Source organism: Perna viridis, chromosome 1 (assembly GCF_037379345.1).
Source record: "Perna viridis isolate PV_CMFRI_1.1 ecotype Kerala chromosome 1, ASM3737934v1, whole genome shotgun sequence".
In the NCBI taxonomy this organism is placed as follows: domain Eukaryota; kingdom Metazoa; phylum Mollusca; class Bivalvia; order Mytilida; family Mytilidae; genus Perna; species Perna viridis.
This window is the reverse complement of record NC_142445.1, coordinates 2,381,692-2,396,974: the sequence shown is the minus strand read 5'-3', so window position 1 is coordinate 2,396,974 and position 15,283 is coordinate 2,381,692. Positions and strand designations below refer to the sequence as shown.

At 33.7% G+C, this 15,283-nt stretch overlaps 1 protein-coding gene and 1 long non-coding RNA gene across 3 annotated transcripts in view; both read right to left on the bottom strand.

The window, feature by feature from the left end:
- LOC148626835 (thioredoxin reductase 1, cytoplasmic-like) overlaps positions 1-15,283 on the bottom strand; it is a 38,918-nt gene that overhangs the window by 22,936 nt on the left and 699 nt on the right. The window contains exons 3-4 of the mRNA XM_088546976.1: positions 3,134-3,194; positions 2,805-2,891 (exon numbers count right to left, since the gene is read on the bottom strand). Coding sequence (XP_088403102.1) covers positions 2,805-2,891; positions 3,134-3,194 — 148 coding nt within the window. The remainder of the gene's footprint in view (positions 1-2,804; positions 2,892-3,133; positions 3,195-15,283) is intronic.
- Positions 9,256-15,277, bottom strand: LOC148626836 (uncharacterized). Of its 2 annotated transcripts, none has more exons than XR_015915744.1 (2): positions 10,579-15,277; positions 9,256-9,416 (listed from the first exon to the last, which is right to left on the bottom strand). It is a non-coding gene; the product is annotated as an uncharacterized LOC148626836 (long non-coding RNA). The 2 variants fall into 2 exon arrangements; XR_015915743.1 differs by lacking the exon at positions 10,579-15,277 and adding an exon at positions 10,155-10,568.

Genomic DNA, 15,283 nt, shown 5'->3' with positions numbered 1-15,283 from the left:
GAGATATTTGTGAAAAACTACTGTCTGACCCCTATGTCCTATTTTTAGTAACGGTGGCCATGTTTTCTGATGAATCAAAAATCCCCACATCAGTTCTATGCAGGATAACCCAAGGAACATTCATACCAAGTTTGGTTCTAACTTGTCAAGTAGTTTCAGAGGAGAAGAGTTTTGTATAATTGTTAACGACAACGACGTTTACATATTTTTTTAAAAATCCTAAAAATATGCACTTCACTATAGAAGTCTATGGGAAAATTAATACGATACTGAGACCTTTTTATCGCTACATTTTCGAGGGAATTTGAAGACCAGGGAATGAAACGGTACTTAGTCAATTTTTTAGATTACATATTCTTGATCTCGTACACGTTCGAAAGAATAATAAACGTTGTTTCAAAAAATAAAAATAACTTGATAATATCAGAAAAGCATGGACTGGTGGTCCCATTTGAAATTGAAAATGCTACCAAAGACATTTTTTAAGCTAGACCCAAAACAGAAGAAAATCCAGAACAGAAGAAATTATCTTTTTCAAAGCCTAAACAAATATTAATGATGATAACCAGAATCAAACTGCAATTGTTGTAGAAACTAACTTGGCAGCTGGACACGATTTATGAACTCCCTACTGAAAATATTAATAATGGTGGAGTCATATTATCTGGTCCTGAAGCACCCCAAAAAATTACAAAATCTGATTGCAGCCAAACAAAAAAAATAGACTCTTTCTTATCATCTGTGATAAACTACTTTAATAGCCAAGTTAGTGTCTAACTGATGGGGGATCTGTGGACTTTGATAAAGCACTAGACAATATATTAGTATAAAAACTCAAACAACAGAAAAGAAAAGTGATTTGATGTGACAATTAACTGACACGTTAATTGTTAACTCTTAACAAACATTTGATCTGCAGTGTAAATTAAAGTTTGTTTATGCTACATTTGGTCTTCAATATGTACGTCTTAATAGTTGCTATACCAAATTTAGTCCCATGTTTTATTTTAGAATGGCCCTTGAAATTGAAATATTCCATTGAATTGAAGGGTAAGAGGGCCATAGTCCCATTGGCAAAATTTTAATCCCAATCACTGCAATTTATCCTAATCTTGCAGTATAGAAAAGAATTACAAGAATTTTTTTCACACATTTGTTATTTTACACATTTTCACAGTCATTTCTCCAGTTTTTATTGTCCACCAATAGTGTGTGGAAACCCTGGTACTGGTACATGTACGTGTGGCTAAACGGTATATGTGTGGAAACCCTGGTACTGGTACATGTATGTGTGGCTAAACCGTATATGTGTGGAAACCCTGGTACTTGTATGTGTGGCTAAACGGCATATAATTTCAAAATGTATTTAGTGCTTAAAAACAACCATAATCAGCTGAGTACCTTAGAGTTTAGAAACAAATGTGTCCTGAAAACTGTTTATAGTAGAATGACAGGCACAAATTCTTCAGGCACCATTATATAATTCCTCGTCTCCCATGATTGATAATAAATTGTATATAAATTGGATAATTATAAACTGCAAACAAATTTCCAGTTCATTGATTACAAAGTGTATAGCTAATCAATCAATCACTGGAACAAGGTGCAGACTCATTTTGCAGTTATAATAGATATTACAGTCTTTGAGGTGATTTTATAAAAAATTTCTCATAATTGCAACAAAAAGTAAATGCTCTTATTAAGAGCAGTTAGACAAAACCCAGGAAAAGTATGGACGTCATATCAAATAGTCAAACCCTGACATCGAGGGAAGAGTATGGACACTATTTCCAATAGTCAAACCCTGACATCGAGGGAAGAGTATGGACACTATATCCAATAGTCAAACCATGACATCGAGGGAAGAGTATGGACACTATATCCAATAGTCAAACCATGACATTAAGAAAGAGTATGGATATCATATCCAATAGTTCAACCCTGGCATTGAGGAAGAGGATTGATACTATTTTTAACAGTAAAACCCTGACACTGGGTAAGAGTATGGACACTATTTCCAATAGTCAAACCCTGACATTGAGGGAAGAGTATGGACACTATATCCAATAGTGACCTTGACCTTTGACCTACAAACTTTGGCATTATTCACTACACATCTTCTCGTAGTTGAGAATATCCAGATCCAGTATCCACTTTCTTATTCTTAGAGCTATAGAATTAACTAGTAGACACAATTTTAAGCACCCTGATCCTGGATACTCAAATATAGCCCAAGCTTCTGCTCTACACCTTTGAACTACAGCTTTCAGTATTAAGGCAAAAAAATAAGTCTTGTTTCCTGCTACCAGCAAAAAAATAAGGTAGGTAAATAGGGAAGCTATTTCATTTTTCAAAAATATTTTACATTAAGTTCATGGGAAAACAATCCTGACTTTAAACTGCTTTGGCCAAAATGGCCATAAAATGTTCATGCAAAGTTTCATGCTTCTGTAATATAACATGGTACATAATGTAGACACAAATGTGTTAAAGGAAACAGTTATCATGTTCATGTTATCAAAAATGTTTTAATTCCACTAATCATGAAACTCAACTGTATAGAGTGAAAGTAACATTTCACATCAGACCTTCCTATCTTTTTAGGAATTTAAACTTGTTCATTGGTACATGTACATTTAGTGTTCTTACAAGTAAAGGCAGAAATTTTAACAATGTTTAAACTGTTTTAAAGTTATTCCTATGATGTTTTATACATTTGATTGTCATGATGTGTAACATCTAATGGTACACCTCTGTCAGATTTAAGAATGTTCACTATATATCATTATATACATCATACATACCCAGATGGGTAGAATTGATGTATACATTAGGTACAGTTCGTTGTCCTGATACTTCCTGAAGAGCTGCTTGTACATCTGCTCCATTTGCTGAAACAACAAATTATTGTTTACAATTCATGTTCTATGATGTACACTGTGTAGTGTATACCTTTGTAGTGCATTGAATCAGATTTTTATTCAAATGATGAAAACAAAAGCCAATAGTTGGCAAAACTTGATATAAGTCAATACTACATGTAATTACTGAAGAAAAGAGAAAAAAATTGATATGATGAAAATCAAATTAGACAAAAGTAGTATACACAGTATCTATATAATCGAAGACTTACATAACTTGTCAAGCTCAAGAACTTCAAACTGGATGTTCAGACTTTTGAATAGTGTTTTTACCTGCAACAATGAAATTAAATAATAAGCATCCACTGATGTGGAGTGACAAATAAAAACAATGTTCTTTAACAATAATATACATGCATCTTAATTATGTGCTGATCATGACGTACATGTACATGTAGTTCTCACCAGAAAAAAATTGGAGAGGATATTCATCCCCTAGTTTCTACTTAAATTGCATATGCAGTTTCTGATTTCTCTACTGTAAGTCACTAATATTGTTAGTGACATTTTGCACTTGTAATCTCAATACTTCATATTTGCATATGATTTGCATAATCATATATTACTACTCCACATTATGCTGCAGACTTGTATTGTGTTTACCACCATAGTTCTAGCTTCATACGAGATAATAATAATGTACCTCTTAAATATCATACATGTGTGTTTCTTGCTTGGATGAAAACAGGAAGTTTACATGAAATGATTGGTTAGCATTGAACATTACCCAGTTTCCGAATCAGGCACAGGTGCTTGTTATAAGACTAAATAAGTCATATACATTAGCAGGGCCCCGATATCAATATTCATTGCCAGTTGTTTAATCTGGTTCCTTATCTGGTTTCCTGGTCAATATTGTAAGTGACCCTAAAAATCGCTAAAATGTACCTCTTTTAAAAAATATCATACACATGTCTAAGTGTGTTTTTTGCTTGTATGAGAACTGAAAGTTTATATCAAAGGATGAAATGATCTATTAGCATTGCATTTATGTAATAATACCCAGTTTCCGATTCAAACTTGGAGCTCGATACAGTCGACTATATAGGTCATATACATTATCAAGGCCCCTGATAGAGCATATGACATTCCTGCCATTTTGGATGTTGAATGTAAGCCAAAACCAGTGACAGAGAATATTTGACAATTAACGACTTTGAAAACATCGGTCTTTTATTTTATAATGCCATTTTCAAGTTTCAATAGAAATAATGATTTGTATCTAAAACTGCAAACTTTCTTACATGTAGCCTTGGAAATATTCAAAATATTAAGACATTCTTTTAATTCAAATTTAGTTTTGAAAATTCTATTGTTTACTTCCTTTGGTGAATTACTGAATGACAAAATAGAAATCACAGAACTAACTTCAAACAGTAGTTGCTCAATCAAGTTAATTCTCTTATTGTGCAGAACAAAATATTTTGTCTATCGACTTGAACCTTTAAAACTGAGAGTGAGCCTACTACTTTACACCAACACCTAGATTTTTACTCTGCCACAATTTCGATTAACTTTCCTGGTAATATTACCCATGTACATGTATACATATTAACCATAACTTTTGTCAAGTAAGACGGCAAACTTACAAGAGTAGCAGATTGTACATCATGTACATTTCTATGACTCTTTAGTAGCTACCAATTTTTTAAAACTTTTTGGACTAGTACTAGTCAGCTTTATAGAAAATTTTGAAATCCCTGCTACCTACATGACCAGCCTGTGCTATAATTGGAAGTTTTATTCTTCTCCAGCTGAATCTTTCACTGCTAACATGTTAAGTAAGTCATAGTTACTTCTACATGTAGTAGACAAAATAATTATGCCATCTTCAGGGTCTACTTTTTTTATTTTGCTTGGTCACCTCCTAATGAGGCATGATCTGGACAATACATATACTCTGTTCCCACTGTATCCTGGGTCCCACTGTATCACGGTATTGCTAGAACAAGAACATGGAACAATGCACATTTTAACTACTTGTTGTGCTTAAACTAGGGGGCAAGTGTAAATCCGGCACCACATATTTATCAAGTTATTCTATAACCAGGGAAATTAGATAAATTAACCTCACTTTTTTGCAAGCAATAACCAAGATATAAAGATGATGCATAAGAAAAATAAGTATAATGCAATGAAAGATTAGATTCTGTACTAATTTCAAACAAAAGAGAAACCAACTTTCCAGAGGCCGTTTTTACCTCAGTCTTGAAATGATAGAGGACAAAGTTCTCACAATCGTATTTAGTGTGAAAAAAAAATTGTAGCTTGGAAACACTGAGAGCCTGATTTCAGTCAGACAGGAAGTCTCATCTTTTGAAGCTTCCTATACAAAGTTGGGTATTTTTCACCAAAAAGTGTCTTTTATAAACTGTATGGTCTTCAGTAATTATTTAAATTCAAATCCCTTTTTTTTGGTTTCTGTCATGCTTGTCGAGATTCTTATAATTATGATTTGTTGTAATTATCGCAGGAAAATAACATCCACATTTTTGTACATTCCCATTGTCAACGTTACTGTTTCAATGAAGTTGGCTTGGGCGAAAGTAAGATTCAGATGGCAATAAACGTTTATTGAAGTCATTAGGAGTTTTCAATACTTGTTAGTTTGAGGCAATCCCTACATTTATGGTGCCATGACCAATGGATTTGGAGAAACTGAAGTCCATATGGGAAACAAGAGTGCAATTACAAGACATTTCCGTAAGTTAGGCAAGAGACACAAATAATTTCAATCTTGAGGAAATTTTTTTTCATGTTCGACAAAATCTTACAGAAACAGAAAGTGTAAGAAAATTTGAATTAATAAATTCTTCAGGTGACTGATCAAGAAGATCTCGAGAGCAAAATAATCAACACTGATGAATATTCTATCAACTTCGACACAAGAACACGCCAGTTACGTAAGTTCATAGATCAAATTCAGTATCCATCATCTAAGCCCATGCCATCTCATACGCTACATCAAGATTTGCAAACTTTCGTCCAAATTAGGTCTGCTTCATCTCATATGCAAATTAGTACATTTTCATTAGCTAGCAACAGTAGTAGTCATCGCCCACCAAAACTCACATTGCCATCCTTTTCCGGCAATATATTAGACTGGCAAACGTTTCGGGATTTGTTTGAATCGTCCGTCCACTTAAATATACCTTTGTCAAATGTTCAAAAGTTCAACTATTTAAAAGCATTGCTAGAAGGCGAGGCTTTGCCTTCTATAGCAGGATTTGCACTGACCAATTTACACTATGAAGAAGCCGTCGCATTGCTTAAAGAGAGATTCGGTCAACCCAATAAAATTATCCAAGCATACACAAAGGCAATACTAGAAATTCAATTGCCAAAAAATCAGCTTGCTAGTCTATAGATTTTCTATGACAAAGCATAGTCATACATAAGAGGGCTTGAAGTTTTAGGTCAGTCCAAGGCATTGTACAGCACTTTACTTTTACCTATCATTTTAGGCAAGCTTTCCTAGCAAAATCAAGAGAAATCTAGCACGCACACTTGGTAAAGGAAATGGGTATTTCATGACTTAAAACAAGGCATATTGAATGAAATCAACATCATAGAAGCTGAAGCAGATGTTGACATACATGTATGAGAAAATATACCAACTACATCAACATTCTTTACAGGATCAAAATCAAATAAGCCACACAAAAAAACACAACGCAAAATCCACATTCCAGGTGAAAGGCCGACCCTGTATATTTTGTAATGACATTCATTCATCGACACATTGCACCAAGGTAATAGACCATACTGAGAGAATGAATATTGTGAAGAGAGAAAAATTATGCTTAACTGTCTAGGCAAACATTGCATAAACAAATGTACATGTAAGTCCAGAAGTACATGTAAGCAATGCAACAATAGACATCATACAAACTTATGTACATCACAACAAAGAAGAGGTGAACAAACAAGCAGACAGAGTTATAGATCAACAAATGAAGGAACTACAAATGATCAAACCCATGCCCACCAAGCCATTGTTAATCTTGTCAACGACAACAACGAAGACACTACTGCGTTATTTTCATCAACAAGTGAAACTCGACCAAAGTATTATTAAAAACTGCTGCAGCACCAGTTGAATACGAAAACATTTCAGCAGAAGCTTACATACTTTTCGATTAAGGAGCGCCGACATCATTTGTAACAGAAGAATTAGTTGGAACACTGAATCTACAAAGAGGTCGAGAATCACTTCAACTTTCCTTATTTGGAAGTGGAAAGAAACGATGTGCGGTACTTGGAGAAGTCTACAGTATTTATAAAATTAGATGATGGACAACGCTTTCCAATCCAATTTTTAATTGTTCCCAAGATTGCCATGCCACTACAAAACCATCTTTCTTGAAGGATTAAAACTTGCACTCTCTATCCGACAAGAGGACACATTCTAAATATCACTTCTTGTTGACGCAGATCACTGTTGGGATTTTGTTGATGATCATGTCGTAAGAGGAAATGGGCCAGCTGCCGTAAAGTCTAGAATAGAGTATTTGCTTTCAGGACCAACCACCAAGCGCTGTGATGCGACACAGCCTTCACCTGTCACAATGTTCAACGTCATGATTTCACATAAAATTGAGGACTGAGATTTGAATAAACTATGGTAGTAATATAGCATAAGACTACAATGTAAATCAAAGTGCTGAGGCACTGAGTCAAGGAAGACCTCATAAATATTCATGTAACCAAATTGCAAGGTAAATAAACCGATCAAAAACTTAGTCATCTTAAAGAAAATCATCTGTTATAATGAAATGCATATCAATACTGCTTGTTTATTACTATTGTATTTATGGATCTTCTTTTATTTTATTGTTTTAGGTATTTCTAGCAGTGTACGTTTATGTCCTCAAATTCTGACACTTTACACCTAAACCACCATTTTTTCAAAAACATGATGTCCACTGTGAATCACTGACGATCAATATTAGATGGATTTTCAAAGTAAGAAAAATTCCACACTTTGAAATTTCGGGTTGGAGATGCATGAAGTAGAAATGAATCCTGTGGACTAGGGGAGCTAGGTTGACCAAGGACCTAATTTAATGAGCAAAAAACTTCTCCTTGTTAGTGCTCTCTTTGACAGTGATTTGTAATAGATTAAATGAACAATATGTAAATATTGTTAGTTTTCAAACAGAATTTACTAAAGCTTGTCCTTGTTATTGTTGTCTAGATTAGGCCCTGAGTTGAAAATGTCTAAACTATACACTTTTTTACAATAAATACCGTCAAACTTCACACGCTCGAACTCGTATGGCTCAAACACCCGAGATTTCTCAAACACAATTCAAAGTACCAAAAATTTCTCCTATATAATCAATATAAATAACCATGGATTTCTCGAACACTCGAACTGACTAGTCGGTCCGTTCGGTAGTAAATCTTAGAGACTAACCATCACTAACTTGAACTCATCAGCCATTTTGTCAGCTTGGATAATAAAAGGTGTGAAAAAACTGAAACCCTATCATTAGTCTGTCATTTTAGTTAATTACAGGTAATACTTAAGTCATTACTAATTAGCTAGTTTTTATCTTAACATAGTACTGATTAAAGTTCGAGAATGTTCCGAAGTCGGTATGATGAAAGCACGAAAGAAAATCAGTTAAAGACAAATTATTGACCAAGGAACTCGAACTCTGAACATTTTTAAAATTGAACACAGCATTTTTAATGTCCAGAAATCAACATAATCTTCTGAAAGCGAATGAAAAGGATCCACGAACTAATACAACTTCATAAGAAGTAAGCAATTTTTAACAATACAGGTGAACTCAAACCAGCAACGAAAACAAATCCGGAAATATTCTAACTTAAATTTCTCAAACCCCTGATAACTTTAACACATTTCAATGGTCCCTTGGAGTTCGAGCTACTGAGGTTTGACTGTAATTACCTTTCTCTAGGAATTTTTCAATTAAAACAAGGATACAAACTCTTGTTATCAAAACCAGTATGCAGTTTAAAGATCTTTAAACTAAAAAAAACTTTGTTTGTACCTCATATATTTAGCAATTTAAGATTCCAATCAAGATGGAAAGTCAAGGATAAAGACATGTAGTGAATACAGGAAATGTGTCTTTCTTTATAACAAATGGACTTTGAATATAAATCCATCTTTTCTACTTTCCAAAACAAAAAGGTTACTAGTGAACCCATACCCCATGAGTACCACTTTTTATGATGAATCATTATTGCGCTTATTGTGCATTTCTTTCATTTTTTTCTGCATGATTGTTTCACCAATATGTATTGCATTAAAATACAAGTAACTCTTATGTTTTGGCAACAAATAAGTGCTACGAAATCAGACTTCATATTTGTAGTTTTTATTAAGAGATGTTGACATGTACCAGCACTTGAGAAGCATGAACTTTGTTTATATATAAATAGTGCCCCAGCACAAAAATAGTCCACTTTCCTTTTGCTTTCTTCTCGCTACATCAAGTGAAACATTAAAATGGATTACCACTGAAAGAAATTAAGGAAAAAATTATAGCAGTGCCTTTGATAATTGCAATATGTTACAATATGAAAATGCATGAAAATATACATGTATTTTAGCCACATCATATGGAAGTACAGAAACCTCCTCTTGTTGAGAAATATTCTTACATGTACATATTATTGTGTGCAAAATCAGGCAAAAATAGAGGTTGGGTGGTTATCATTGTCCCAGGTTTTTAAGCCACCTAGTCAGTACTGGTTGATTGAAATTTTGCAAACAGTATTTCTGTAACATTATAATTTCTGTCCTGCATTATAAAAAGTTAATACAATAAATATATATTATATTTAGTGTTCTGAAATGTTATTCTTAAAATATATCTATCAGTTGTCTTAATTAAGAAAAAAATAAACACTTCTTTCCCTAAAATAATTCAAATGTGTCTTAAATAAAACATAACAAACTTTACAAAAATGTAGTACAGTGTACTTCATGAGCACATCTTTGTTTCAATAACTGTTAATAACAGGTAACATAAGTAAGAGTAGAATAGGTTACTTTTCACTTGACTGACAGGTGGTCATTGTTAAAACAACATCCCAACATAACCAGGAAGATTATTAAAGTGGTTTGAAGTGGTGAGTTTAAAACAATAAATTAAAAGTCATTTCATGCTATACACAAAAGATCTAAATACAGAAACAAGAAAGTTTACTAATGATATTGCTTTAAGGCTTCTCCCATGTATGGTTTCTAGTTACCTGATGATTTATAATGATGTCTGGACCCCCCCCCCACCCCATTTCAAAATTTCTGGATCCATCCCTGTATGTTGATTTCTTTATGAGCAATTAATGTCACACCCTAAAGTATATAACAAATTTGATACATGTATTATTATATTACAAATATCATAATTTCATGTATGAAATCTTTAATTAATACTGTACTGCATAAGCCAGTAACCATAGTTAGAGTACATGCACATGTATTTTTGTAGTTTTCAGTATAAATTTCCTGTTCACAGATATACAAATGTAAACTGCAAATTTTGCTAAGATATACGACAACTGTTCTACACTACATGTAGCAATGTCTTCAGTAGACCTATCACCAGTTCTGAAAATTTTAAATCATTGTGTACACTGGAAGTATATGAACAAACCTGTGTATACCTTCACTTACATGAACCTAATACATTGTACATGTCCCTGAAAATCAGCTCTTAGGAAAGGCCTACTTTTGGGTGCCTTGATATCCATCATATTTTCAATCCACTTTCATGGACATAGAATTTCTAACCTAATTGACTGTGTCCTTCATGTGTCATGAAAACCCTGTATCTAACTTTAAGACCTGCATTCTAAATGTATATCTTGACAAAGCACTAAAAAAGAACCATGTTGACAATCAATTATGACTTCCAAGTATATGGAATAATACACATGTATAATGCACATGTATATCCCATACTGAATATTACATGCCAAAATCTGTATCACATGCAGTATCAACACAAGACTCCTATGTCAACCCACTTAATTAGGGCTATTAAGATTCAGATTTTAGCATGTCATGTTCATCAAAACATGTATTTTAAACATACTTCAAGTGTGTTCTGTGTAGGGTGTGATATAAGGTAAGCAATATAGGTCTAGGGGTGTGATATAGGGTATGCAATGTAGGTCTAGAGATGTGATATAGGGTATACAATGTAGGTCTAGAGATGTGATATAGGGTATGCAATATAGGTCTAGGTGTGTGATATAGGGTATGCAATATAGGTCTAGGTGTGTGATATAGGGTATGCAATGTAGGTCTAGAGATGTGATATATGGTATGCAATATATGTCTAGGGGTGTGATATATGATATGCCATATACCCGGTAGGTCTAATGGTGTAATATATGGTATGCCATATAGGTCTAGGGGTATGATATAGGGTATGCCATATATATGTAGGTCTAGGAGAAAGATATGCAGTATATGATGTGCATATTATTATGTATGACTAAGGGTGTGATATAGTCCAGCGGTGTGATATAGGGTATGTGTTATACATGTAGGTCTAAGGGTGTGATATACAGCATGCCACATAGGTCTAGGGGTGTGATATACATTTGTACAGTACCCAATATAGGTCTACGGGAACGCGAAATTGGTCTATGCTTGTGATTAAGGGTATGCGATATAATTCTAGGGGTGTGATATAGGATATGCGACATACTTCTAGGGGTGTGATATACAGTATGTGATATAGGTTTGGGCCTAGGGGTGTGATATCGGGTATTTAAATCATAGGTCAGCCACAATGATAATGATTGAAAATTTGAGAATGGGGCAATTTCTAATACTATCGAAATGTAATCAAATCATTTTTAACATAATTAGGAAAATTTTCAGCAGGAATGTCATAAGCAGGGACTCTTTATGCTCTAAAAGTTTGTTTGGCTACATATAAATACCTAATTTTTACTAGATATCCCTATTTTTTGATAGATCAAGATCAACTACGGAATGTAATAAATATGCCATGTGGCCTCCTTTCAACCCAATCTAATTCACATTAGATTTTAATTGCTCCCCCTTTTTTTCTTTGTCGCATGACTTCATGTGACATAGAAAAAAGGGGGAGCAATTAAGATCTAATTTTAATTATATTGCCTTTCATTCTTACAATTGAAACGGACAATATTTATGTTTCTGCTTTTAAATCATATTAATTTAACAATTCCATGATTCAAATGTTTATTTTCTAGTTTAAATACATCATACCTTTTGCTACATGTACATTTGTATGTTTATTCATGTACATGTACACATTGCTTGCATTTTAAATTCCTGGGATCAAATCAAACACACATGATATACATGTATATAGGATTTACATGTATTTAACAGTACAATGTGTATAAAATATAGAACAGCTTGAAAACATATGTACAAATATTTTTTATCAAAATAGTTCACAAGAATACCTGTAATTTACAAACACTATACATAGAACACTTTCAAACCTTCAGGATCTGACATTATTTGCCATTTTTGTCAATTTTACACATGAAAATTTGAAATTGACAATAAAAAGGAGGGATGCCAACTCCCCCTGCACCCTCACTGTAATCATACACATTAAAACTATACTTACATTTTTTGTACATCACAAAAAGTGTACAGTGCAGCTCCGAAAATCTGTTATTAGAAGCTCCCGACATTCTCAATAGATTTTTAGTCATGATAGTAGTCTACATTTACATTGCAGGTCCAAAAAATGTGTCATTAAAAACTTCTGACATCTTGTGAATGTTTGATCGGGTTACTCGAATAACCAAAAACCTCGGTGTTAACAAAAAACTAGACTGAAAATCTGAAAACCTCAATAAAACACGTTTTTGAGTGGTATAATTGCTCACTGTGTTATTTAAACGCACTTGCAAATAAGTTTTTTATTAGTATTCCAGCACTTTCTAGATACCTAACGAAAGTTTGTAATAATCAATATGGCGTCAGTTCTTTGAAATTAGTCACTTGTCCTTCTGACGCCATATTGTTTTCGGTTATTGGAGGCACCATGTTTGACCTGCATCAGGTCAATTAGAAAAAGTAGCCCTGCTTATAAGACAAAATTCAAATAGTTTAAAATAAGCACATAATCTTAGAAATATTGCAATTCAACAAATATTACAAAAGCTTTGATGTCATAATATTTCCACCTCTTACGAAAAATAAAGCATCACATATTGATCAGTGGTGGAGTGATATACTGACGTAAATTTGCAAGGAGGAAAAGGGGGAGGGTAAAGATAACAGACCGCGAAATATTTAGGCGGTTCCATGTGGCAATATCCCACTTCCAGTTGAATCCCACTTGCTGACGACCTCTAAGTCAAGTTAAAAAAAGATAAGAAACAGTGGTTTAAAGATCTTGCAACTGAGGCTGAAACGGCAGCCAGTAAAGGGAATATGAAAGCAGTGTATGATATATACTTTGCAAAGATAAATCAATACAAATGGAATATACAAAAGACTAAAGTGGCACACACCTGACAAAAGACAATGAAGTGAAGTCCAGATGGATAGAACATTTCAATGAAGTTTTAAACAGACTAGCACCACCAGAACCGACTGAGATAGATATGGAGTAATCAAGACACTACCAATCAGTGTATAACCTACAACACTAAATTAAGATCTGTAATGAAAGACCTAAAGAACGGAAAAGCACCTGGGATTGACTACATTACCAGCGAACTACCAAGAGTTGACGCAGATACATCACAAATCTAGAGGACCTAGATTATACAGACGACATTGCATTATTTTCCATCACAATAGAACAACTACAACAAAAACTTAATGATGTCAGCAAATATGCCCTATCCATTGGCCTCAAGATCAGCTAAAACAAAAGTGATGAGACTCAATACCAACCAATCCACCATTAGCACGGAACAAACAGTAATTGTAGATGTAAAATCATATACATATCTTGGAGCCATAATTACCACCTCAGGAGGAACCAACGAAGACATCAGTAGGTCAAACTATCTATTTATTGGACACATGAAGGAAGAAGAAAGAGAGGATGACCCAAAGAGACATGGAAAAGAACAATAGAAAGAGGGAGACAAAATCATGGCTTCCAATCTTGGACTGACACAACCACTGTACCAGATACAGACAAAGATGGATAGGACTTGTTAGCAATCTGATTCTCCTAACGGGAAGATGGAAATAAGTCAAGTAAGTCAAGTCACTAATAAGTGACATAACATGCCAAAATATCTACAAAAAGTGACAAGAGTGGAAAGATTTTTAACTATATCTATACTCAACTTCATCTAATAACTAACTTCTAATAGGTTACACCTGCCTCATATTACAGTGAGACCCCAGTTTACATAGTAGCTGTAATTCAAAGCCACATTGCAGTGTTACAGTGATTTGATCTTAGTAATTAACACATTAAAGGTGATTTGAACTAAAAAAAATAAGTAAATTTTGCATTTTGGGGGATTTTTACATTCATTTCTGCCAAAAATGCTCAAGCAGGAAAGAAGGTTGAGAGCGGAAAAGGAAAAAATGTCAAGAAACCAATTGGAGTTTGAATGACTTCTTCAGCCATCCGGAAGTCTTGCTAATTTTATTTTTCATGTAGGCCCTATTTCATGAATACAAAACCCATTTCTCAGTTTGTTAATGGAGGCTTTGAGAAATTTAAAAAATATGTGCCAACTTAGGTTATACAGAGTAGTGCAAATTTTTAAAAATCAAATAAAAAATATGAAATTTTTAGAAAAGGCTAAGCATTTCCAGAAATGGAACAGCCCCTTCCATTACAGGTGAATGCCCCTACAAAAAGAAAAATCTTGAAAGTGGTTCCGATTTTGATATCCAAGATAAAAGACACTAACATTCTAGTAGTCATGTAACCTATGATCCTAAACAGTAATGGAAAAGACCTTGGCTTAACTTTAATGGCAAATCCATGACATGAATCTTATGCAAGAGACACAGTTCTACTGGGCAGTTGTTTTCATTGTGTTGCTAACAAATTGGTTGAAACTTTTTCATAATGAAGGAAAGGAAAATTAAATATTACCTGGGTTGAACAATTATATATGTACAATGTACATTTTATGAATTCAGTTTATTGAGTTGCTTGAATAAATGTTCTTTTCTATTACACTTGTAATGTAGAGTCAAAGGGTGTGCCCTTTTTGCCATCATAATTTATGTGGTAAAGTGCCCTTTTTAAGAACATTTTTTTTTCTGTCTCTTTTTAATCCTAGCTGGAACACTTCACTGAGAGAAAACAGTCACTCACACAAGTCCAGTATAACGATAAGTGCACCAGGCCATAGGATTGATGATAAAACTAAAATCTCAC